This window comes from Neocloeon triangulifer, unplaced genomic scaffold (assembly GCF_031216515.1).
Source record: "Neocloeon triangulifer isolate White Clay Creek 2 clone unplaced genomic scaffold, ASM3121651v1 ptg000009l, whole genome shotgun sequence".
NCBI classification, from domain to species: Eukaryota; Metazoa; Arthropoda; class Insecta; order Ephemeroptera; family Baetidae; genus Neocloeon; species Neocloeon triangulifer.
In genome coordinates this window covers 3,213,868-3,237,062 of record NW_026775551.1, presented here as the reverse complement: position 1 = coordinate 3,237,062, position 23,195 = coordinate 3,213,868, and the positions used below count along the sequence as shown (strand labels likewise).

General features: G+C 37.2%; 4 protein-coding genes across 4 annotated transcripts; 1 reads left to right on the top strand and 3 right to left on the bottom strand.

The window, feature by feature from the left end:
* Nucleotides 1–9: 9 nt before the first annotated feature.
* On the bottom strand, nucleotides 10–3,556 carry LOC132195373 (transcription initiation factor TFIID subunit 5). The gene is made up of 9 exons (XM_059617321.1): nucleotides 2,833–3,556; nucleotides 2,590–2,781; nucleotides 2,337–2,539; nucleotides 2,083–2,279; nucleotides 1,593–1,911; nucleotides 1,259–1,542; nucleotides 1,017–1,210; nucleotides 532–823; nucleotides 10–352 (listed from the first exon to the last, which is right to left on the bottom strand). The coding sequence occupies exons 1-9, from the start codon at nucleotides 3,391–3,393 to the stop codon at nucleotides 129–131; spliced, it is 2,466 nt and encodes an 821-aa protein (XP_059473304.1). The 5' UTR covers nucleotides 3,394–3,556; the 3' UTR covers nucleotides 10–128.
* A 263-nt stretch (nucleotides 3,557–3,819) lies between these two features.
* LOC132195389 (rab3 GTPase-activating protein non-catalytic subunit) lies at nucleotides 3,820–9,662 on the bottom strand. The gene is made up of 22 exons (XM_059617341.1): nucleotides 9,505–9,662; nucleotides 9,205–9,402; nucleotides 9,069–9,150; nucleotides 8,888–9,011; nucleotides 8,625–8,826; nucleotides 8,242–8,569; nucleotides 8,102–8,185; nucleotides 7,905–8,044; nucleotides 7,514–7,847; nucleotides 7,203–7,456; nucleotides 6,998–7,149; nucleotides 6,476–6,941; nucleotides 6,266–6,423; nucleotides 5,964–6,213; nucleotides 5,741–5,911; nucleotides 5,515–5,688; nucleotides 5,259–5,458; nucleotides 4,984–5,208; nucleotides 4,773–4,931; nucleotides 4,559–4,717; nucleotides 4,346–4,498; nucleotides 3,820–4,279 (listed from the first exon to the last, which is right to left on the bottom strand). The coding sequence occupies exons 1-22, from the start codon at nucleotides 9,590–9,592 to the stop codon at nucleotides 4,121–4,123; spliced, it is 4,260 nt and encodes a 1,419-aa protein (XP_059473324.1). The 5' UTR covers nucleotides 9,593–9,662; the 3' UTR covers nucleotides 3,820–4,120.
* Nucleotides 9,663–9,760: 98 nt separating this feature from the next.
* Nucleotides 9,761–11,722, top strand: LOC132195390 (tetratricopeptide repeat protein 8). The gene is made up of 7 exons (XM_059617342.1): nucleotides 9,761–9,908; nucleotides 9,973–10,452; nucleotides 10,505–10,779; nucleotides 10,831–10,980; nucleotides 11,036–11,210; nucleotides 11,266–11,472; nucleotides 11,523–11,722. The coding sequence occupies exons 1-7, from the start codon at nucleotides 9,807–9,809 to the stop codon at nucleotides 11,634–11,636; spliced, it is 1,503 nt and encodes a 500-aa protein (XP_059473325.1). The 5' UTR covers nucleotides 9,761–9,806; the 3' UTR covers nucleotides 11,637–11,722.
* A 758-nt stretch (nucleotides 11,723–12,480) lies between these two features.
* On the bottom strand, nucleotides 12,481–18,351 carry LOC132195289 (uncharacterized). The gene is made up of 15 exons (XM_059617190.1): nucleotides 18,021–18,351; nucleotides 17,872–17,965; nucleotides 17,270–17,431; nucleotides 15,164–17,210; nucleotides 14,831–15,015; nucleotides 14,629–14,779; nucleotides 14,433–14,571; nucleotides 14,235–14,381; nucleotides 14,061–14,176; nucleotides 13,715–14,004; nucleotides 13,499–13,654; nucleotides 13,253–13,434; nucleotides 13,111–13,200; nucleotides 12,882–12,958; nucleotides 12,481–12,820 (listed from the first exon to the last, which is right to left on the bottom strand). Exons 5-15 carry the CDS (start codon nucleotides 14,967–14,969, stop codon nucleotides 12,772–12,774), a joined length of 1,536 nt encoding a protein of 511 aa, XP_059473173.1. The 5' UTR covers nucleotides 14,970–15,015; nucleotides 15,164–17,210; nucleotides 17,270–17,431; nucleotides 17,872–17,965; nucleotides 18,021–18,351; the 3' UTR covers nucleotides 12,481–12,771.
* Nucleotides 18,352–23,195: the final 4,844 nt, after the last annotated feature.

Sequence of the window (23,195 nt, the reverse complement as noted above, 5' to 3'; positions counted from 1 at the left end):
GTTTATTAAAATTGGATGTTTCACATACTTTTAACTTTGACTTTACACATTAAAAATGCACCATGCTGAAATTTTTCTTTCAACAAGAGGACTTTCACAAACATATACTCTGGCGTCTCTTTCTACCTTTAACTGTTTGACTCGAACACACCGACTGCAAGCAGAACGTTTCTTCTGGTGTAGTGCAGATTGAGCAGAGGCGTGCTTTTGGTGCCGTAGCTTCGAAGCATGTAGCCACCTTGATTGTCGCCCCGCTTGATGTCAGGATTGTGCGTCACATTGACATCCTCAAGCGCGATTTCCTTTGCCAGTTTCTGGAAGTCCCACAGTTTGACTGTGCAATCAAGAGAGCCTGGAATTTAATTAAATTTATTAATTACTTAATTAAAGTTGATAATTTTGTCGCTATTTGATCTAATTTAAAAGCTCATAAAATCCGAAAAAGCTTGAATCATTGAAATCATACGAACGAGACAATGAATAATCACAGCAAATCATTGCAAGCTAATGCAGATTTTAAATCAATTATACCTGAGGTGAGAATGTTGCCGCATCTTGAGAAGGCCAATGTATGGATGGGTGCCGTGTGGCCGGAAAGTTCAGCCAAGAGGTGACCGTGCGCCAAATCCCAGAGCAAAACATTCTTGTCGGCGCCTGCCGAGGCCAAAAATCGGCCTTCCACTGAGAAACACAGGGTGTAGATTGGAGCTTTGTGGCCGGTCATCAGTCTGACATGGTTTCCAGTGACGCAGTCCCACAAACGGACCGACCTGTCACTCGAACCAGTAGCAATGTAGTTCGAGTTGGGATGGAACTGCACAACCTGTTAAGAAAAAAAGAATTTTTTTATTCAATATTTCAAGTTGAAAAAAATAATAAAAAACTCGATTTTAAATTTGCTCATCTGTCTGGCTTTAATCTTGCCCCTCCTTCAAAAGAGAAGGAAAGTCATACGAACGAGACATGTCTAATCATTGCTGAATTACAAAGTAGAAATTCATTAAGATTTTACTCACATCAACATCGGAAAAGTGCCCAGCAAACATTCGCAATGGCTGAGGATTATCCGTGCACCAGAGGCGGGCTGTTTTGTCGTGAGAGGCTGTGGCAAAGTAGAAACCGTGAGGTGAAAATTTCACACTCCACACTGGAAATCCATGGCCCTTGTAGACAACAAGACATGTCCACACTTGCAAACTCCACAGCCGAACTGAAATTTTATTTTGTAAACTCTGGTTTAAAAATATTTAAGTAGTACTTGTTGTGTCTTCACTGCAGGAAAGTAAAAGATTTCTGTCAGGGCTGAAAGACAAGCCGTAGATTGGCCCGTGGTGGCCGAAAAGCATTTTGGACGTCTCGGCCGACCGCTCATCCATCATTCGAACCAAAACGTCTTCAGCATCTTTGTCGATGTCCGAAAGCATCTCGGCACTTTTCATTGCTCGAAGTTTTTGCGGAACGATACTCCAAACTTTGATCGTTGAGTTGCTGAAGCCGACGGCCAACATGCTGCTGTCCTCTGCTATCTCAGCACTTGTTACCCTGCAAAAAGTTTTAAAATTTTTTTATGAATCAGAATAATCGATTATTACGAGTGAGAGGAGTTGAGAAGTGTGTAGCAGCAGATTGAGGGAAGAGTGTCCAAGCCCAGGTTGACACGTTTTGAGGCTTCCCTGAGCGCGCGGACTTTCTCCTGCTTGTCAAAGTCCTTCAACTCAGGCAAGGGCATTCTGTCCAAGGCAGGCGCGTTAGGGTCAGTCTTTGATTTCTTGCTGAAAATAGGGTCCTTCTTCGGCTTCTTTTTCTTTGGCTTGTCACCTTCTCCTGTGTCTGGTTCTTCTTCCTCCTCCTGCTGTACAAATTGAAGGTCTGGTTCCTTCAACAGGCCGTAATAAACTCGAGCCTTGTTATCTAAAATGAGTTTTAATTTAAGAAAGAAAAATTTCAAACTAACGATAATGTTTCTTTTTGCATAAACTCATAAGAAATACTTTTAATCAAATTCAAATTCATACGAACGAGACATAAAGTCAAATCATTGAACTTTCAAATGAGAAATTAAACAAGGGGAAAATTGCGTACCTTGTCGAGTGGCTTCCCCAACCATTGCTCCGGCAGTGGCATCAATTTGCTGCTTATTTCGGGCAACTCCTTCGTACATATCAAAATAAAGATGCTCCTGGACAATGTTTGGAACAACAGACTTTTTCTTTTCCTTCAAATGCCGTTTCAAAATCGATAAAGTGTCTCTCGACATTCTTATAATAAACTCGTTCGAGCTGCAATGCGCCAATTATTTTCAAAATCCAAATTATTGTCAAAACAAAATAAATTACTTAAAAGTTTCGGTGAGTTCATTATCCTTGAGGTGATCCCTCTTTGTGACTTGTGCCAATTTTTTCAAATCATCCTGGTAGTAGTCCTCTTGGTCCGGAGCAAATCTCTGCATAAATTTGATGGCGATTCTCTCGTGGCCATTGCAGACCAACTCCAAGTACATGTGCACAAACACTGGATACAAAATAGTGCCGAGCTCATGCTAAAAGCAAATTGTGAGGAATTGGAAATAAATTATTAAATCTAATTTACTTTATAAATATCCAGAGCACTTTCGACAAAGTTCTTGAGATCAGTGTAAGCGCCTTCGTAGGCTTCTGGGTCTCCTTCACTCTTGTAGGCAGACAAAACGCTGCTGACCTCCGACTCGGAATGAATGGCAGCAGCCTCTAGAGATGCTAGGTCAGAAAAATTGGCCTCCTTTTTCAAAATCTCCTCAGTTCCCTTAAAAAAAGATATTTTATAATCAAATTTAGACTTGCAGAATAAAATTACTTTTAAATTGTATTTTCTGAGCAGTTGAAGAACTGCAAGCAGAGCATTTTTGTCTGCTGGAGTTTTTGTATCAGCTTTGGCGAGCTGCTGTTGAGGTTGTTGTTGGACAACATTGGCCATCACAGGTTGTTGTTTGACTACATTGGAGATCGCAGGTTGTTGCTGGACAATGTTGGACATTATGGTCCGCTGCTGGACAACGTTGGTCACGACTGTCTGAGGTACGACAGTCTGCGGAACGATCGGAGTAGGCTGCATTACGGCAATCGGGGTCTGCACGGTGGTGACGATGGATGGAGCCGCTGGAACAGGAGGCGGCGTCGGGACGACGGCTACTGGCATCGGAACGACGGGAACAACGGCACTCGTGGCCGGAACAGCCACTGCGGTCGTCGTGGCTGGTGACGAAGGGGCCGGTGCATTGGTCGTGACAACGGCAGCAGCAGGTTGAGCAGGGGCAGGGGCAAGCGGCGCAAGAGCAGGCGGCAGTGGCGATGCTGGGGCAGCGGGAGCCTCAGTGGTCGGCGGCGCCACTGGATTTTCCGACGGGATTTCCGCCATAATTGAGAAATTCGTTTCCAAATCACGCTCTTATTGAATGGAACCACATTTGATTTTGCGATTTTAAGTTAAGATAATAAAATTTGCACAAAATTGTTGAAAAATACCCCACGCGGCGTGCGTTGATGCTCAGCTCGGCAAATTTTACTTTTTTTTTTACCTTTTACCTTTTACGGGTTACGCCCACTTTGTGATTTATTCAATTAATTCCACTTTACTCCGCAGGGCGGCGTATTTTTAATATTATATTCCTTATAAATTTTTCCTATTTGAAAATTTTTAAAGTTATTTTCCATTTTTCGATAATTTTATCAAATTAATTTTACACTGATTTAAAGTTTTCATGCGGAATATTTGCAAATTTTTTGGCAAGTTAAATATATTTGCAAACGCAATTTTAATTGCTTTTTATAAATTGTTCAATATTTTGTTTTTTATTCTTACATTTCTAAATGCATTCACAGTATGTATTTAGTATATATAATATTAGATTTTTTTTTAATGATTGTAGGTGCAGACAATAACACCAGCGCTCTTATTAGTGTTTTAACAAATTCAAATTTATATAAAAGAACATCTAAAATTTTAGGTAACATTATTTTGCTCTATTAATATTTATCATGTTTTTATATCCCTATAATAACTTAAGACCTCATACTTTTCAGTCACCAAAAAGCGTCTTAACCTCTCCTTATATGGGTTTAAAAATTGGTAAACTGTCGTTTAGTTACATGTCAGATGTGGTTTTTGTGATACTGTTGCATGCATCATGAACAAGGAGAGCAAGTCTTCTTTCGTTGTGGTCTTCGGGGAGCAACTGAACAACTAACCCTACCAGCTCAGCAGTGTCCGCCAATGAGCTTGCACAGTATGCACCTCCAACGTTCTATATAAATTATACAAGAAAGAAAAATTAAGTTAATGGCATTTTCTTTTACAATGAAAAGCATACCACATTTTCCAACCAGTTGGATATTGCTGGGCTCAAGATCGATATCCGTTCTGCCAAGTCAGCAGAGTGTGTAACTGCAATTTGTAGTCTCTGGCCGACAATCATCAGAAGTTGTGATGCAAGGAGGCTTTTGTCATTCACCGACATGACATTCTAGAAGAGATTCATGTAAATAAATATAAATCAAAATTTAAAAATATATTCAAAAATTACTTCTTCTGCAAGACGATCAAATCCATTCATGTAGAGCTCGCAAATTTGGTGGCGCCGAAGTATATCTGTATTGATCCCCCAACTGCTGGCCAAAATCAAGCTCTTGCCCATCCAGAGAGCAGCTTGAGAAGCATCTACTCTTGGTCCAGACAATTCAGCCTATACAAATCATTCATCAATGACATGCATTTTTAAATAACTTAATTTCATTTACCTCCTCAAAATCACTTGTCTCGACCAACAGTATGTTCTGCATGGATGCTGAAATAACGCGGAGCAGAAACTGTGTTCTAGAATTTGTCAGTTTTGTGCTTGGGTTGTGGCTTGGAAGTCGAGGATTCGCGTGAAGATCGAGAAAGAAAGCAGCTTGCCCCTGAAATTTTATTGTAAAAATTGATAAAAATGATTTTTCTCAAATTTCTTACCGCACTGTCAAAGAGATTCGAGATCAAACTTGCTATTCTGAAGTCGAATGAAGCAACCATGAACAGGACAGTGACCAGCTGCAAATGCAGTTCCAGGAGTCCAAAATTCACTTTTGGCTTGCTAAGAGCAATCTGACTTAGAGACGGGCTTGCACTTGCGTTTGTCCATATTGACTCTGATAAAACCTCGGCCTTTTTTGAGGTTTCGCCTTCGTCTTCTGCAGCCTGTTATTATCAATGAGAAGCATTATTTACAAATAAAATTATTGAGTTACCTCAAAGTAGGTGTCTAAAAACCGAACACAGAAGTCCAAATAAGAACTGAGTTTTGCATCTGAGTGGCCAATATCTTCGAAAATATGACGAGGATAAAATCCAACATTGTCTAGATTAGGCAAAACTTTCTTGTTGAAGAAGCGTGAGATTTTCTCAAGGTCTTGCTTTAAGTACAGTGTCCAGAGTAAACTGCACATGCCTGCAAGACAATTTAAAATTGTTTAACTGAAAAAAATTAGGAGGAAATAAAATTACCCTGGCGAAGCGATAAGGAAGGAATGGAATGGAGAACAGTGATTGCTGCAGACGCAACATCTGAGTTTGTAATGAGTTGCGTTCGATCTTGGATGAACTCCCAGAAAAGGCTGGCCAGTAATTGGTTGCATTGGAGACTAAGTGGGAAATGATTCCTTAGTCTTTGCAGTAAATCTGGACATATTTTAATATTAAAAATCATCAATCAATAATATTCCATACACACCTAAAATTTTAAGAGCTTCCGGATCAAATACTACAGCATCCTCCGCCTGCTCAGGCTCAAGTTTGTCAACTGTTGCCTCTTCTTTCAATAATTTTCTGTCAAGCTCAACAAGCATCTTAGGTTGAATACCAGTCGTGCCAATCCAGTAAGCCACATATTCAGAAATTGCACCTTCAGTATGATTTATAATAATGAATATATTCAATTAAAAACAATATTTTACCTTTTCCTTTGTTCATTACAAGGTTTAAGGAGATTGAGGCTGATTTCCATTTCAAACAGCGGGGCAAAGGGTCAACGCTGACCTTGATTCTCTGCTGCATAACAAAGTCAAGAACAGATAGATCCTCCAATTGGCGCAACAAGACATTCCACTGCACTGTGTCCATAGAGAGCTCTTCCCAATCAGCAGTTCCTGCCTCTTCACCGCTAATATCCATTGGCTCCTCACCAGTTGGAAATTTACTTTCCGACTGAAGAAAAAAGTTATTATTTTTTGTTTTTCAATTAAAGCAATAAACTTACTTTCGAGCCTAGTTTCATCTCCATTTTCAAATTCACCCCTCTGCAAACATATGAGGCTGTGAGCGCTTTCAAAGGCTGAGTTGCAGAGAACAAGATCCGTCTGGCTTCCTCCCACCAAGGTGACAACTCGCTTGTGTCAATGACAATTTCACTTTGATCTGGTTGAAAAAAAAAGATAAATTTAATTAAGAGGTCATAATTTTAACCTACCAGCCAAAGTTTGAATGTTGTTCAAAAGCCTGTTGAGCTGCAGCATGTCTGCAGCCAATGTCATTGAGAGAGACATGTTTGGAGGTGATTTGTGTTGCACCTGCAGCCAGAAGTGCAATGCCAAAATAAAAAAGCTCTGGGCGTGAATTCCGCTCGCCTCTGCTTGGTTCATCCACTCAGCAGTCGAGTTATCTCCATGGAGCCAATCTTGGAACATCGTCATGGCTATTCTCTTAACACAGTCATCGGATTTATCTTTCCTCAAGGTAATGCATCTTTGGTGCGCAGAGCCAAAGTTTCCAAGGTCAAAAGCAGACAAAAACTCCATAAGAATAGAGCTGTCGTCGTCTTGAAAGGTAACTCGTCCACCGGAACCAATAGATGAATTTTGCTCACTAATTTCATTGACCAGAGTGAACAAAGACTCCATTTCTTTCTCACTTGTTAGGAGGTCGACAGAAAGTGCCTGAATTTCATTTTACTATTAATATGCAATATTTGATCAATGAAATAATGTCATACCTGCACTGTAACTGCGTCCGAGGAAATGACCGAGTCGTAAGACGGTGGATTTTTGTTCTGCTCTTGGAGGAAGTTGAAAAACATCACTAACTTCTGCAGCTGCACGCAGTTGTGTTTCAAGGTTTTATAATTGTGATCATTCTCTTCTTCATCTGATGAAATAGAATGTTACAAGCTTTTTAAAATTTAGGTTTTTCTAAAATACCATTCTCGGAAGATTGTGCCAAAATTGTGTCGACAGCAGTCAATACATACTGTGGTCTGGTGTACTTGCTGGCTAGGAGTAAATCAACTGCTTGTAGAGCAGCCTCGCAGCAAGAAAGTTCTTTCATTAAATTACTAATCTCTTGAGTCGCGGCTTCAACATAATCGGCTTCTTCTTCGTGCTTGCACTCCTTCAATATCTTCCTTAGTTTCTTCAGCAAGTGGATGTCCTTAGCTTGCTTGCTATTTTGGGCACTAGAAAAATAAATTATTTGCTTATAAAATGTAAATGCGGGTAGGAAAAAACCAAACCTCAAGGCAAAGTGGAAAGGTATAGAAATGGTGCTGATGACCCCATCTGGATGCATGTAAACGCAAGGGAATAAGCTCCGGCTGCTCCCTTTTACAGGGACGTTGTTAACCCCGACATGGCCATAATTAGTGTAGATCAATCGTCCCTCCTTGGTCACATTGAAGGACGCAACTTTTGGTCCATTCTGCATGGCCCAAATCTCGATGATGCCCTTTTTAGGTACGTAGATGACTAGGAAAAGTGCAGACCTTGGTCTCGTCTTTGATTTCGAGGATGCTTGCTTTGCTGCGGGATCGCGAACTTCAAACCAGCCACATTGGGCCTCTCTATAGCCTTCAGTAGAGATATATATATATATAAACAGAGCAGATGCAAGAAAATATTGTATACCTTTCCACATTCTCAAGGCGACACCAGTTCGGTTATCAAGTAAAATGACCCTGCCAAGAGAATCGCACACTGCACTTAAAGCTTTGTTTGGAGACATGACGATAGCCTCTCCTTGGCGCCAAAGATCGCCAAGACCAAATCTAAGGAATAAACCAACATTTTATATGTTTTGAGAGTACATATTAAATCAATTATACCTGCAGCCCATTGGTTCAGCAGGTTCGATGGTTTGGGCTTGTTTCTTTTCTTGAGCCGGTTTTGAGCCAGTGAAATAACTTTTGCTAAAACAAATTTGTTTTCATAAAACTTTCTAAATTACTTAATAAAATTTTGTTACAGAGACAAAAATCCTTGAGTAGAATTGAGAGCGCTGGACACAGCTTTGGCCACTCCAACAATCAGTGGTTGCGTTGTTCCTTTTACCGTGAAATGGTAGCCAACATACGGCTTTCGTCCGGTGGCAATTACTAAATCGTGAGCTGGTGCACTGGACTTAGCTACGGCCTCAAAGCCTCCGCAAAGGGAAGCAGTCAGGAGATGGTCGTACGTGTTGACAGGAGGAAGCCCTATCACTTGGCAGTCATTTACTTGGTCCTGCTCTGCAAAGCCCCACTTTGTGTGCACCAAAGGTGGCGACTCCACCGAACCACTGCCACTTCCCTCAACTGAAAGAATTTTCCAAAATTAATTTTTTTTTTTTGCCAAAAATTCTATATTTACCTCTAGCGAGCTGATTTCTACAGCCTCTCAGCGTTTGAAATAAGCTAAAGCCAGGTAGAGTCACAATGGAGCTGGGATACATGACGTAGAGCTCCTCAGGTTGTTCCTGAGCTTCCGAGTGGGCTGCTCGTTTGAACGACTGGCACTTCAGATGAATCACAGGCTCTTTCTCAAACTCTTGCTCAGTTAAAAGTTTTCTGTCCTGAGAGATATAAAATGTATTAAATATTAAATTCTATACTTTTTGTATTTTTTTTCAATACTTCAGTATAAAATCGAACAAAACCACTGGAATAGCCAACAGCGATGCATGTCCACTCGGTTCCGATGCTTGACCGATTTAATTGTGATATTAGTGGCAAGCACAAAACGGCGGTAATCTCTTCACTGTTAATATACACAACATATTAACTAATGTATTCAATAGAAAATTTCAAAAATTACCCTGGCTGGCAAACATTTCCGTGGGAGGTAACATTGTACTCCGTCACAGCTTCTCGGGTTTGATCCCTTGTGCTCAAAAAGGCTAAAAAATTTAGAGACTTAAAAAATTTACTTTGACTTACAATTTTTTAATTACCATTCAAAACCACAAGTTGCTTTCCATGCGCAAGAACCAAAATTTTTCCAGACGGGGAAAGGGACACCTTGCTTTTCTGCAGCCACAACGACGTTTCTTTGGAAGTCCCTGATGGTGTTGCATTAGATGAGCTGCTTGTCCCTGGAGTAGTTTCTTCCCACTCCCAGTTGTCCGGGTCAAAATCATCCTTGGGTTCCTCTGAAAAAAACAAAATGAAAATGACCTTGTTGGTTTCTAAATTCAAAGTGTCATCGATATAGCGAATTTAATTTTTATCATTTTTATGTTAGCGCTACTGACCTCGTACTTCAAACTCATTCAACGTCAATTTTGCTTTGACACTTTGAATAGCGGCCACCTGTGCCACTTCTGTAATCTGGCAGGCCATCGAGGAATTGCAATCAAAAATTTAGATTGGCAACGCAAATTAACATCGTTCTAAAGCAGCTGCAGATGTTTCAAAACATTGTTGAAAGGGGGCGTGGTTTTTGTGGTGGGGGTCGCAAAATTTTGTTAGCCAGTGGCGCCAAAGCGAGACTCTGCATTCCAACACGCGTCTGCCCTTGGTTGCCTCTGTTCTCTGATTTTCTCCAAGTTGCAAGATGGACAAACTTTATTTAGCGCACAGCTACTTCAAAAGGCATAAATATGAAGAATGTGCCAATCTTTGCACTCAGTTGCTGGAGCACAATCCGCTGGACCAGGTGAATATTTTAATAAAATTATTTGCATCACTAAAAAATGCCGAATTTAATTCATTAAAAAAAGGCTGCTTGGGTGATGAAAATGCGCGCTTTGACAGAGCAAGTGTACGTGGATGACCTGGAGAACCTCGAAGAAGGATTAGCCGAAGCGACCTTGGACGATGAGACCATCGCTCAAGTGCCTCGACCGGGAACTTCCCTTCGAACTACTGCGCCTTCAACCCGAAGCGGCCCAACGCAGGGGATGCGTCCACCCTCAATTGATGGTCGCACACTCACTGGTGTCGTCCGGCCCTACTCGAGGGCACCAAGAACAGGATCAATAGAGCAAGCACTAAAAACTCCGCGCACTGCTAAATCAGCTCGGCCACTGACAACTGCGTCCGGAATGAGGTCGAGAATCGGGACATCTTCAATTATAACCGAAAATGGAGGGCCGTTCATTCAGTTGTCAAAATTAAATTTTGCCAAGTATGCTGCGAAGCCTAGTCTTGGAAAACCTCTTTTTGAATATATTTATTACTGCGAAAACGATATTCAACGAGTATATAATTTTTTGATTGCGTTTTAGAGTTTTTAAAATTGTTATTTTATAGGCGCTCGAATTTGCAGTTCAAGGCACTCAAAAGTCGAATTTCAAAGACTGGTGGTGGAAATTGCAACTGGGTCGCTGCTACTTGCGAATTGGTCTTGTCAGAGACGCTGAACAACAACTTCGGTCATCGCTGAGAGACACCCCAAGCATAATTGGACTTTTAATGTTGGCAAGGGTTTATACCAGAATGGACCAGCCCTTGGCCGCAATTCAGGTATGCCAGTCTGGCATGGAGTATTTCCCAAAAGAAACCGCAATGAGAGTTGAAATCGCAAGGTAAATTAGTAACTTTTTCCTTCATAGACATTTTAAATGTACGATTAACAGGCTTTACGAAGGTCTGGGCGATTTGTGCAAATCTGTGAATTTGTATCGTGGAGTGCTGAAAGAAGACGCGACCAACATAGAAGCGATAGCGTGCATTGGCATGCACCATTTCTATTCTGACCAACCTGAAGTTGCACTCCAGTTTTATAGGTAGATTTAATCAAATTTAAAATTGGCAAATTTAAAATTAAATTTAAAAAAATAGACGGTTGCTCCAAACAGGCATTTACACGGCAGAGCTTTTCAACAACTTGGGGTTGTGCTGCTTCTACTCGCAACAATACGACATGACAATAACCTGCTTTGAAAGGGCGCTCAATTTGGTTGACAATAAAGAGGCTGAGGCAGACATTTGGTACAACATAGCTCACGTGGCAATAGTAAATTAATATGAAATATTAAAAAAAAAACTGGATTTTAAATAATTTTTTTCAGGGCGTCGGAGACATAAATTTAGCAACTCAAAGTCTACGCCTTGCTTTGATGGCAGACCCAACGCATGCCCCTGCCTACAATAATCTGGGTGTGATGGAAGCACGGCAGGGCCGCACGAACGTGGCCCAGTCTCTTTTCCAAGCCTCGGCGGGGCTGGCGCACGTCCTCTTTGAACCTCATTACAACTACGCAAAACTAGCATTCGAGGTAAGTTATTTGGTACAATTTAGGGGTAAAAGTAAATAATCAATTTGCAGGCTGGTCAACTCCACTCTGGCTATGTGATGGTTAAAAAAGCACTGATTGCTTACCCTGACCACGTCCCTTCCAAAAATTTACTTGACGCGTTAAAATATCATTTTCAACACTAAGTACAATTGTGTGAACTTTTTGTTTTTGCATTGCGCTGTGATTGTGTGATTTTTATATAATAAATAAATATTTAATGTGCTGTGAAGTGTTCTTTTGGGTTTTTTTTCTTAAGAAAAGTTTCATTTTCTGTAATGGAGGATTACGTGGGCTTTGGAAGTAGGAACGAGCAAAACATAAATCCAAGATTATTAACAAGAAACAGGATTTGATCCTGCTACAAGACAGGAGAGCAGTAGGAAAGTTTTTAGAAAATTAATTCGTAAGCCGGATAGAGATTTGCTCTGGTTAGGGCATTAATCTCTTGCTTTGTGACAATTCAGCTGCCTCGAGGGAAACTTATCTTTTCTGTGAGCGCGATTCTGACAAAGAAAAGCTAATAAATTAGCGCGAGTGAGCTCCATGCTCTGTATGTGGCTAATTAAATATTAAAAAATCTAGAGAAGTTTTCGATATTTTAAATCATAAGAGAATAAAAAATTTGGAAAAAAATATTATGTTTGAAAATTTCAATGTCGCAAAATATTAATTAAATAAATATTAAACTTAGCAAACTAATATGACTAGAAAATTAATAAGAGCGAGCGGCGTTTTTCAAAAGAGCAACATGCACTGCCACTGGCACCCGTTTGATGCTGATGGCCTGCCCCACATGCTCATTTCACGCTTGTCAACTCCAGCGCTTGGCATAATCACATAAGCCAATTAGATGGCCGGTTCGTTTCAAGAGTAACCACCCAGCTTATCACGATTGGACGCAAAAATTGACTAGGCATGCAGCAAATATTTCAGTTCATTGTTATATTTATTTTTTGTTATTTCCGTGTACACTCTCAATCCTTTGACTTCGGCTTTAATGAAACTAGGAAAAATAAACTCGAATCATCTGCCGCGGCCAATCCTGCACCAAAAGGCAAGCTGCGCCGGAATATTACGCACCCCTTTCGACAAATACAGGCCAAAGAGATAGGATCGATGCACAATGGCTACATAACACATTGAAACCCTTTCACACATAGCAAGTTCTGTTTAATAAAAGAAAAGGTGTGAGAAAATATTATCCATCTGGATGACACAGCTTTGCCACGAATTTCACAGTTGAATTGACGGGTTGAATAAAATGAGAGGCTCATAAGATTAAAGAATTTTCTGCAGCTCAATCTCCACGTTCAGTTCAGAATCAACTCTAAAGGGAAATTGATTTTCGGTGATAAAAAAGAAAAATAAATAAAATACACATTTCCTACCTGACACATGTAGCCTCAATTTTAGAGCCGACTTGAATGTCAGATGGGTTGAGGTCCTCACAGAAGAATTCCACAACCTAAATTTTAAATTCACTATAACCTCGCTTTTTTTTTGAAAATTACAAAATGATTAAAGAATAATTAAAACGATAACTCAAAAAGGTTGCCTAAGCAATTTTTATCAATTATTAATAGACAAATTTATTTGTCTAATTTATAATAATAATACCTGAAATGGTACGTGGAGAAGGGAGGGATGCATTTTCCACACATTGTGAAGATCAACTTCCTTCTCAAATCCATAATCCACGGAAAAGACCTATATAAATATTTTCTTTTTAAATTGGTGAAAATAATTTTTTTTTTCTTACCAAAATTCTGCTTTTATCGCAATAATAATTGAAGTCAACAACAGTTGCCCTGAAAATGTTCTCCTTGTCATCCCTAGCAATGACCATCTGTCCCAAAGCAGGCAGGATTTCAAAAATTTCTAAGCTCGAATTTTCAGCCAAATGTAAGATCTGCTGATTCAATTCATCAAGAGAACCATGCTCTGGAAATTTTTATACAGTTCAATACAATGTCCTGTCCAAAAATTTTGAACCACATAATATCACCTGAAGGCAAATTCAAAATGTGACCATAGAACCTGTAGAAATTGCTAAAGGTTGTGTTGGTAACAGAAATCAGGAGATATGATCCAGCAGAAATATCAAGGTCAAGGAAGCTGAAAGGTTTGGTGAAAATCAGCTCTTGGTCATGAGTCCATCCATCTTAAAAAAAAGGAAATTAAACAATAAATCGAGGTCAATCAATTAAATTTTGTTTTATACCTGGATGCAGCATGAAATGTTCTTTGCGACAGTTGGCCCTGTTACAGAAGCCCTGGATTTGATAAATTCTGCAGGCTCTTGTTTCATCTTTGGGTTCGTAGCCAGTGATTGCTTTGCTGGGACAGTCCAATTCTAAAGAGGCGGAAATTGCAGCGAGCGAGTTGTTTTTCAGTTTTGCCAAGGCATTGGACTTTGACGTTGCTAAGACCTGAGACACCTGGTTGTTGACTGTGTCCTCTTCTTCTTCAGATGTCTCCATTTTAGTAATAATGGCTTTAGGCAACATTTCTCTTAAAAAAATATATTAATTCTGGTAAAAATAATTTGAAAACATTCGAAAATTTACGAGGAATCATTGATGCAGAAACACACTCGGACTTTGTCTCCCCTTTTCAGAATTTCAAAGAGTTTTGTGTTGATTTTATGTTTCAACTGCTCCAAAGCTTTGACATCGTAGACGATCTACACAATAATTTTAAATTAATTAATATTATCTTTTGTAAAGGTTTTTAAAATGTACTTTCAAGCCGACTTTCTGAACTTGAGGAGCCTTCAACTGGTACTGCGCCTCAGAAATCTTCACACAATCCTGGGCCTCAACCAGAATCACCTCACCAAAATCAATCAGCGTAACTTGTAAGATTCCACCACTGGAGGTTCCATATTCCTTTTCAAGAAAATTAAAATATACAATAGTACACAATTCAAAATTACGTACTTCTATTATTTCAGTTACATCTGCCCTCAGAAAATCTCCTTTCTTCCCTTTCAAAATCACAACATCTCCATAGCTGATATGGTGTTTGTTTTGAGCTTTTTGATTTGCTTCAAAAAGAGATTGAAAGCAATGACTGAGTCTGGAAAAATAGTAAAGATTAAATAAATATTCAATCGATTAGTTTATACACAAACACCTTTCAACAACAGAGACCTGCGCATCTGTAGCCACAAAAATGCAATTGTACGACTGCACATGCCGAACCACACCAGTAAATTCTGCATCAAAAGCTTCTCCATAGATTTCCAAAGGCAATCCACAAGTATTTTCAAAACTCTTGCCATTTTCTAATGAGAGAATCGACTAAGACGAAAATCAAATAGATTAAATTTGCATACCTGTCGTCTGCTGATGATCTGCATTCGAGGAAGTGCCAATTATTGGACCATTATTTTCATGATGGTCATCAGCACTCTCCTCATTTTTGCCTCCTGTTGCAGAATCTTCAGCCAGCAAAGATGTCAGATTAGATCCCATCGTTATGTTTGGTTTTCCACAAATTGGGAACAAACTATGCTAGCTCCTATAAAAATTTAAGAAAAATCATTAACAAAAAAAAAATAAAGGGTTATGGAGCACAGAAAAAGTAAAGAAAATAATCCTTGCTTTTGCTCACAAAAAAGTGTGTCAATTAAATTTCTTCCTTTTTTCCTCTCAATTGTAAAACTCACCGGTTAACTCGTCGTCATGAGAAGAAAATTACCTACGTACGTAAATTACGTTCAGATCAGAATTATATGTTGCGTGTTGCGTAAAAATTCTGAAATGACTCTGAGTCTCTGAGAAATAAACAAAAACAAAATTTTTCTACAGCTGCTGACGAGGGGGTCGAGGGGGAGGTGGAAGGGATAATAATATGAGTGCGGAGGAGGGTCACGCAGAAGGGTGGTGATGGTGATCTGCGGATTTTTAGAAAAGTTTAAAGTGTGTAAACAAACAACTTTTTCCTCTGTGAATTTAGTGCTGCGTGTTTTTGCATAATCGAAATTGCGTGTGTTTGTGTTGTGCTTACCGTACTGACGATGTGCTTGAGACATTTCGACAAATCAGAAAAACCACCACAGCCATCTGCAGGTAAATTTGAATTTTATTGCGATACATTTTACCTAATGCATAAGGATAAGGATTTGTTTGAAGAAATTAACCCTCGAGGAGATGATCGTGCATGGAAGTGAAGAGATCAGGCTTTCCTTGTTGTTATTGTTTATTTATTCATGAACAAAACGGCTCTACCAGGTTCGTTCTCATTCACAGACTTTCTATTTCTTGTATTGGTCAGCGAGCAGCTCTCATTTGAAATAGGGTCGCACATCTCGTGACTAAAACTGGTAGAACCATTTGTTTTTTAATAAAAAAAAATTTTTACAGGGACAAAAAGTCCGATCTCTTAACTTCCAGGAATTTTAACGTTACAATTTTGGCTTTCTTGCTACACCAAAGCCCCAACCATCAAAAGACTGCGACTGCAACATGATGTATATTAGGCTGATGGTGCTGACCGGGCACAGTACAGTTCTTTTTTAGGCCTTCTTTGCAACGTACCAATTTTGCCAAGCTCGTTTTATCATGGGGATGCACAAAATATCAAAAGATTGCAAAAATTCTATCTAGAAGGCACTTTTGTAACTGACAAATTAATGTTTTTTAATTATATCATTTTATTTTAAAATTGTCTGTAAATGGAATTTTAATTTAAACTATAGTGAAACTGCTTATGAAAAATGTTCCAGAATCTTTAATCTTAGAACTATAGAACAACAAAAATTACAATGTCAATGATGAAAATATTGAATACATGTTTCTTGAGGACCGCAGTACTGTGTAAGAAGGAAAAATTTAACTTAGATAATGTGCATTGCCCGAAGCCCGAATTTAGGTGATTTTCCATTTTATGATATTTTTTTCTAGCAGCAAGAGGAATAAATGATGAAATTTCCGGGAAATTTCTTTATCGTCAGTCAATGTTTGTCAAGGAGGAAAGTGCTTTAATAATTAAATTCATAAAAACAGCTCACGCAGAAACGTCCTGTTTTTTTTTGTGAGCAATAATTTTTTATGTTCAGTTATGAAATCCTCATAATTATTTTTATTTTGCAAGATTGTACTTTACAATTTATAGAAGGAAAGGCGTGTGTGCATTGAACGTTTATCACTCTTTTAGAGTACCTGCGTCATTAACGCATTTTTATTAAAACCATAACTGTAGCAATTACATTATTCTACAGTTTGAAAGAATATAGGAGGAGCCGCTGGAATTATATTTAAAATGATACATTATAATAAATAATAATATTGCATTATGCAAAATGAGAGTTGCATATACACCTTTTTTATTAAAACGACATGAAATAGAGATTTAGACGCAAAAAAGCTTTTTTTAAATTTTACTAAATGTATTTTTAATTTCCATGGCGTCCATGGAACGCATAATTTAACAATTAATTTGTGTTTGATTACTATTTATTTAATTTTCTTCCTTTAAAAGGCGATAATTTAATTTACTTTTGTGATAATTTGTTGCCGCTCCTCAAAATAAGAGAAATTAGTGCAAAATATATTCTTTTGTTTTTGAATAATCAACAAAGCTGTCAATTTTCTTTAAACTTTGTTTAACTTTTAATGCATCTTCCATTGTGCCAAGGAATTTGCGAGTTTTTGTATCCACTGCAGCACTGGTATTTGGTTGTTTCCGTGATTGTTTGATTACCAATTGCGCGTCTGAAAGCATATTAAAGGGCGTTAAAAAGTTCAAATTTTGAGAAAGACTGAGCGCTTACGTAATTGTGCAAAAGTACAATTCTGGCGTCAAAACGCAATTTTTAGCTTCCTGAGTACTGACTTGGTTTTCTCCGTTGCCAAAAACAACAAAAGTCGACGCTGAGGAGGTGCTTGAGATGGCTGCTTTTTTGCTGTTGTCCACCTCTGTGCACACATTTCGCCTAGAATGATTTTTTTAAATTTAAAATAATAATATTTCACAGAATCGTGTCGAAAATATTAAAAACTCATAATTTTATAAATAAATTTTATACAAAGTTAACTTAAATACATTTACATGACAATAACACTAAACTAAAAATTACTTAAATATTGAAATTACATAATTATTTACCTTTTGAATTGTTCAATAAATATTTTAACCATCTTAATAAAATTGTTAGTTAAAATAAAATATAATAAAATAGCTAGATTTAAATCAATTAAATTAGTAACTTTCACTAAACGTCTTTTACGTGATGGAATTACGTTGGTTTCTCAAAAAATTTAATAAATAGTTTTCAACAATTGAATGTAAACAATGGGATTTAATAATTTGGACAAATCAACAGAAATAATAATATTTAAAATTTAATGAATAATTAACGTAAAAAATTCTAACCCTAGCCACCATGGCTTTCCATTTACAGCTCCTGGACGACCAAACGGCGGCGCTCTGAGGTCATCATTGAGGTGAGTACCAGTAGTATTGCTAGCTGATAATTTTTTTTTTGCAATTAGATTATAAATCCGAAATTTCACATAAATTACCCATAAGCTCTGTCGTCGTTTCCAATTCATCTTCAAATATATCGGCAGTTGTATTTCCTGGCGCTGGAAAACTGGCGCAGTTCGCCAAGCTTATTATCAGCGCAATCGAGCAAAAAGCAAAAATTCTGCACAGCCACATTTTTCGTACCGATTCTGTTCTTCTGCGGAGGCAAAATGATCGACTCCCATGAGTCCTGCGTGGGTTTTGTGAGCAAATAACGGAACCGCTCGCCAACTTGTAAAGAGGTGTTTCAACCTAAATTATTCCAAAACCAGATCACCTGCCGCGACATAATCCTAATTTTCACAGTCACGAACAAACTTTTAGCGCAGAAGAGTAAATCCTGTTAAAAATGGAAATTATGTAGAAAAATTTAAGCATGTTGTGTATTATGTAAAAACAATCATGGCGCTTCTATAATTATTTATCTGCTTCAAGTCACTTTAAGTATAATAAAAGTTTGATCTTAATATCATTTTTATAATCAAATTTTTACTGGAATATTCAGATAATTAATAAAAAATAAAAAAAGTACTTACAATTAGTTAAATCGCGCTTATTGGATTTTTTAAATTAGAAATGACCTTATCTGTGCCTTCCAATAATTAAAACGCAGTCTTGCAACTTTAGCCGAAGAAAATTATATTATTGTTTTTTATAACACCAGGTAATGAACTAAAAAAACAAAAGTTAATGCTTGTTATTACAAAGGCAAATCATGAAATCACAAGATAAAAAGCATTTAAGAGAAATTAATTATATTTAAATTATAAATTAATTTAAATTAAAATCAAGTTATAAAATTTTTAATAAATATCTTATAAAATGTATGAAAATCCTCAAAATCAATTTTTGCATTTTTTGCATTTTCTCATACCTTAAATAATTTATTTAAATTTAAATTTATGAAATCGATTAAATTATTTAAATTACCTGGGTGGCCCCTTTTTGAGTTCTTTGACACGCAGATCGTTTACAATCTAAGCATGTAATAAAGCAACTTGCATGACAATATGCGGGGTCTGCAGCGGACAGTCTCACAAGCATTAGAGATTACAAAAATAAAATTCATTCCCCGCTCGAGCATCCATAATGAATACGAAAACCAACGTGGGGCGTCGTTCGACCTCGGCAGCGTTTTGTCGTGCAACATTTTGTATATTTCCTGCCGCCGGATAAGCGCGCGTCTCTCGGCTTTAATCCGCGCCAAATTCATCAGCAACCGTTGTCGACCATATATTATGAAAGAAATCAAGGCAGCTGCTCCAAATCGGAGCGATTGAGCTATTATAGTGCGCTTATCCCATGATCCACATAATATTGCCTACGCGGATAATCTCGGCGGGCCTGTCACCGATATATGCACGGCACTCGTTCGAATACAAAAAGCAGGCAGGACTCGTCTCGCTCCGCGATTTGAGCAGGAAAAACATTCGCCCTATTCACGGCAAAAGGCATGGGCGGGTTTTTGGATTGCAGCACGCGGGGTTTTTTGTCATGGGATGCCCCCCGAATTAATTACAAATGGCTGCGCGGCGTTATCATTTGTGTCTACAAACTAAAGGAAGAAAGCGTTGTGTGATGGAAATTAGTCGGATGGAAGTAATGCCGCTTGTGCGTCGGTTTTTTTTTTGGATCTTTTTGTTCGCTTGGAGGTTTTGAGACAGGCGAGGTCAGTGGCCTGGAAAATCAAATTAGAGAGTTTCCAGCTTGCGAAGATTTTCTGTTTTCGGCAAAAGATTTTCCGCTTCTCATTGCATTGCGTGAATTTATGAATTTTAAGATTCTCTATCTTGCCATTTTTTTGTATAAATTAAGGATAATTATTTAATTGACTCAAGTATGGCTGTGCCTTTTGGCCGCCTGTAAGCCGAGCTTACTTGCAAGCAAAACCAGCCTGCAAAACTATTTCCTGATTTCAAACTGCTTCGCGGCCGAATCGCGAGCAAAGCACCACCGGCAGGACGCCGATCGTCATCTCGGTCCTTTCGGAATAATAATCTTACTTAACAGCAATAATAGGCATAGACTTATAATTAGAAACCTCTCTAATTTAATATTCACATTTGAAATAATCATGCATTTACATGTAAATATGCAATATCTTGCTAATGAAATCGCAACTCTGCAGAAGAATATTGAAAAATTTAAGAGAATAGCTATGTCAATGTGTGCGTTAGATTGAGAATAATAATATGTAAACATGTTTTTTTTTACATATATTTGTAGAACCTTTTCTCATTATAACTTCAAACACACATCCTAAATATTATACAAATCACATGATGAGATGATATAATGTGCCATAAGGGACAAAAGAAAATTGTTTATGATAAGAAAATCTCTAATATTACTGATTTTTTAATAAGTTTATTTTCCAGCTGGGTTTTCTATGCTGATTGGCTAAAAATATTCATCAAGCCTGATTTTAAAATGTATGTAATAAGTTTTGATTTATTTATAATTAAAAAAAAAAACTGAAATTTTGCCCTAAAAAAGGTTACGTTTATTAGCTATTTATGATATAATTTTTTTTAGTATTTACGCTTTCCTCTTAATACAAAGTATAGACAATTAGAAGATTTCCAAACTTAATTATTATTCATGCTTTTTACTATAACAGACATTATGGAAACGTTTTTATAAATCTCGCGTGTTTCTTTCTTCTTCTTCTTCTTCTTCTTCTTCAAAAGTTTAGTGTATAAAAGACGCAGCAAGGGCAAAAAAGTAATTTTCTTATTCTTTGGAATGTAACAATAAAACTCCAACCGGCAGCAACGTGTAAGGCCTCTTTTCCTTATCCAACTGCCGCGACACAAAATTTAATAAAATAATTTTAATTACTCAAGTCGACGAGGAGTTGCAAGTTTTCCTTCTTTTTACTCCACCGCCTTGTTGCTTGCGAAACTTGATACATTTATCTTGCTGCTCTTGAGCAGTTTCTAGCCTGCTTGCTCGTGATTATGATTTTCCAACACTCATCTTCAGCGGCTGCTTGTAAGATTTCCTATAATTACTTTAATTACATAAGGGTGATCAACCTATTTATTAACAAAGTTTGCCGGAAACTCGGCGCTCTATATTATAGCTATGGAGTTGGTGGATAAGGGTTAACTTTCTGGTGTATAACGTGAAAGGGGATATTTGTGAATTAAAATCTGAAGCCGTCAAGCTCTACTTGATCTCTATAGATTGGGATATTGAAAACGTGAAAACATAATTTTTTTAAATTAAAAGAAGAATTTGTATCTGCTATCGAGACATTTTGTACATTATTGTGTTAGGAATTTAAAATGGATTATAAAAATTTGATAAAATGCGTCATAGATTTTGTAGAAACAAAAGCTTTTGATAAGCGCGAGATCAGAAAAAAATTACTTTATGCTTTAATAATCTCTGACTGTGGGATTATTTTAAATAGGCTTAATTTTTTCTTGCAAAATGAATTATGTAAAGTGTAGTGCATTTTAATGAATTGAATATGCTGGAGTGCAAATAAAAGGATATAAAAATAAAAATAATTTATAATGGATAAATTTGATTTTGTGTTAGGCATTTGATAAATTTTGTTTACAAATATGATATTTGAGAAAAAAAAGAACTATAGCAACAAAAGCTAAATGATTTTTCTGATGGCGATTATTTAAGATTTGTTGTTTATTTTACATTTGAAGTTTAAGCAGACATCTGATTAAACTCTTTCTTCCCTTTAAACTCGTCATTTTTAAATTTTTGTATTGACCGCGAGAATCATAGAACAATACATAATCACATAATAATATTAATTTTTAGAACATGGAAGTAATAATGAAAGTATAAGTATCTTCATAAGTAAATAAATACATGAGTTAGAAACTTTGTATAAAGCTTTACGGACCCTCATAAAAATTTATCGGAATGAAAGATTGCGTATAAAATAAGATTTCTCAATGATCCATGGTGGAAGCATTTTTGATAAGGATCAGAGTTCAAACATTCATCTTCTCACAGCATGTCACGCAAGCGTTTGAAGATGATGGCAAATAAAAGATTGCTACTTTACTGCTGCTGGCTGCTGCGATTCTCCCGCAGACAATAATAAAAAGCCTGCGTGTTACAAATATTGAGTTGTGTTGTTTGACAGCGCAGCTTCTTATTCGTGTACCATTTTTTCACTTTGTTCGGCGTCGCGCTGCCTTTCGGACCCCCCGCGAGATTATCAAAAGCTTTTCAAATCACACGCCAATGATACAGTGCAACGTGGGATTAGCAAACGCGGCTATTATCGGCCCGACGCACACAAACAACGACTGAACATGCATTCGTCTCACAATCCGCAGCCGCTTTTCAAAGAATCCTTTTCATTTTCGGTCTGACTGAGATTTAACAGATTGCTTTTATCATATCAACAAATAATTTAATCGTGACACTATAGATTTTATTGCAAGTAGGAAATCTGCGCTCAATTTTATAAGAAAATTTTTATTTTACAAAATATATATGCAAATGTTGCGTCAATGTAAAAAACGAGGTTTGAGAAAAAAACAGGTCTATTAAATTTTTTTATTCAATTTTTAAAAACGATTTAAACAAAACAAACGTTTTCTGTATCCAAATTTTTCTCACAAATTATAAATTTTTTGAAATTAATATTTAAAATTTATCTATTATTATTTTTTTTGTAACGTAAGTAAATTTATTTAAAATCTCATTTGAAAAGTTTCTGGCTCAAATTAATAACACTTCCCTGATGGAGAATTCTTCCGTTAATTTACATGCAAATTTAATAAATCTAGTTTTTATTCGGTTAACAAAATAAAAGAAAATATATTGATCAATTTAACTCGATTAATTGAAAAATGGTGATTTGGATTTAAAATCGGCTTTTCCTTGTTGGGTTTTGTGAGTAGTTTATTGTTTAAGATAAACAAATCCTGCTCTTCATGTTTCCGTTGCGGGCTGAAGCCATAATTCATGAGCTGTGAAATTATTTTGACACAAGAATTAGTACAAAAATCAATCTTTAAAAATATTTTATTCTTTCTAATTAACAAGTTTTCGTGAAAATTATTGAATATTACACAAAATAATTTTTTAACACAAAATTTGACAAGTGAACTTTTTTAACAAATTAATTTTTGATCAAACGAAACATTTAGGTAAACCATTAAATCAATTAACCAATTTAAACATTC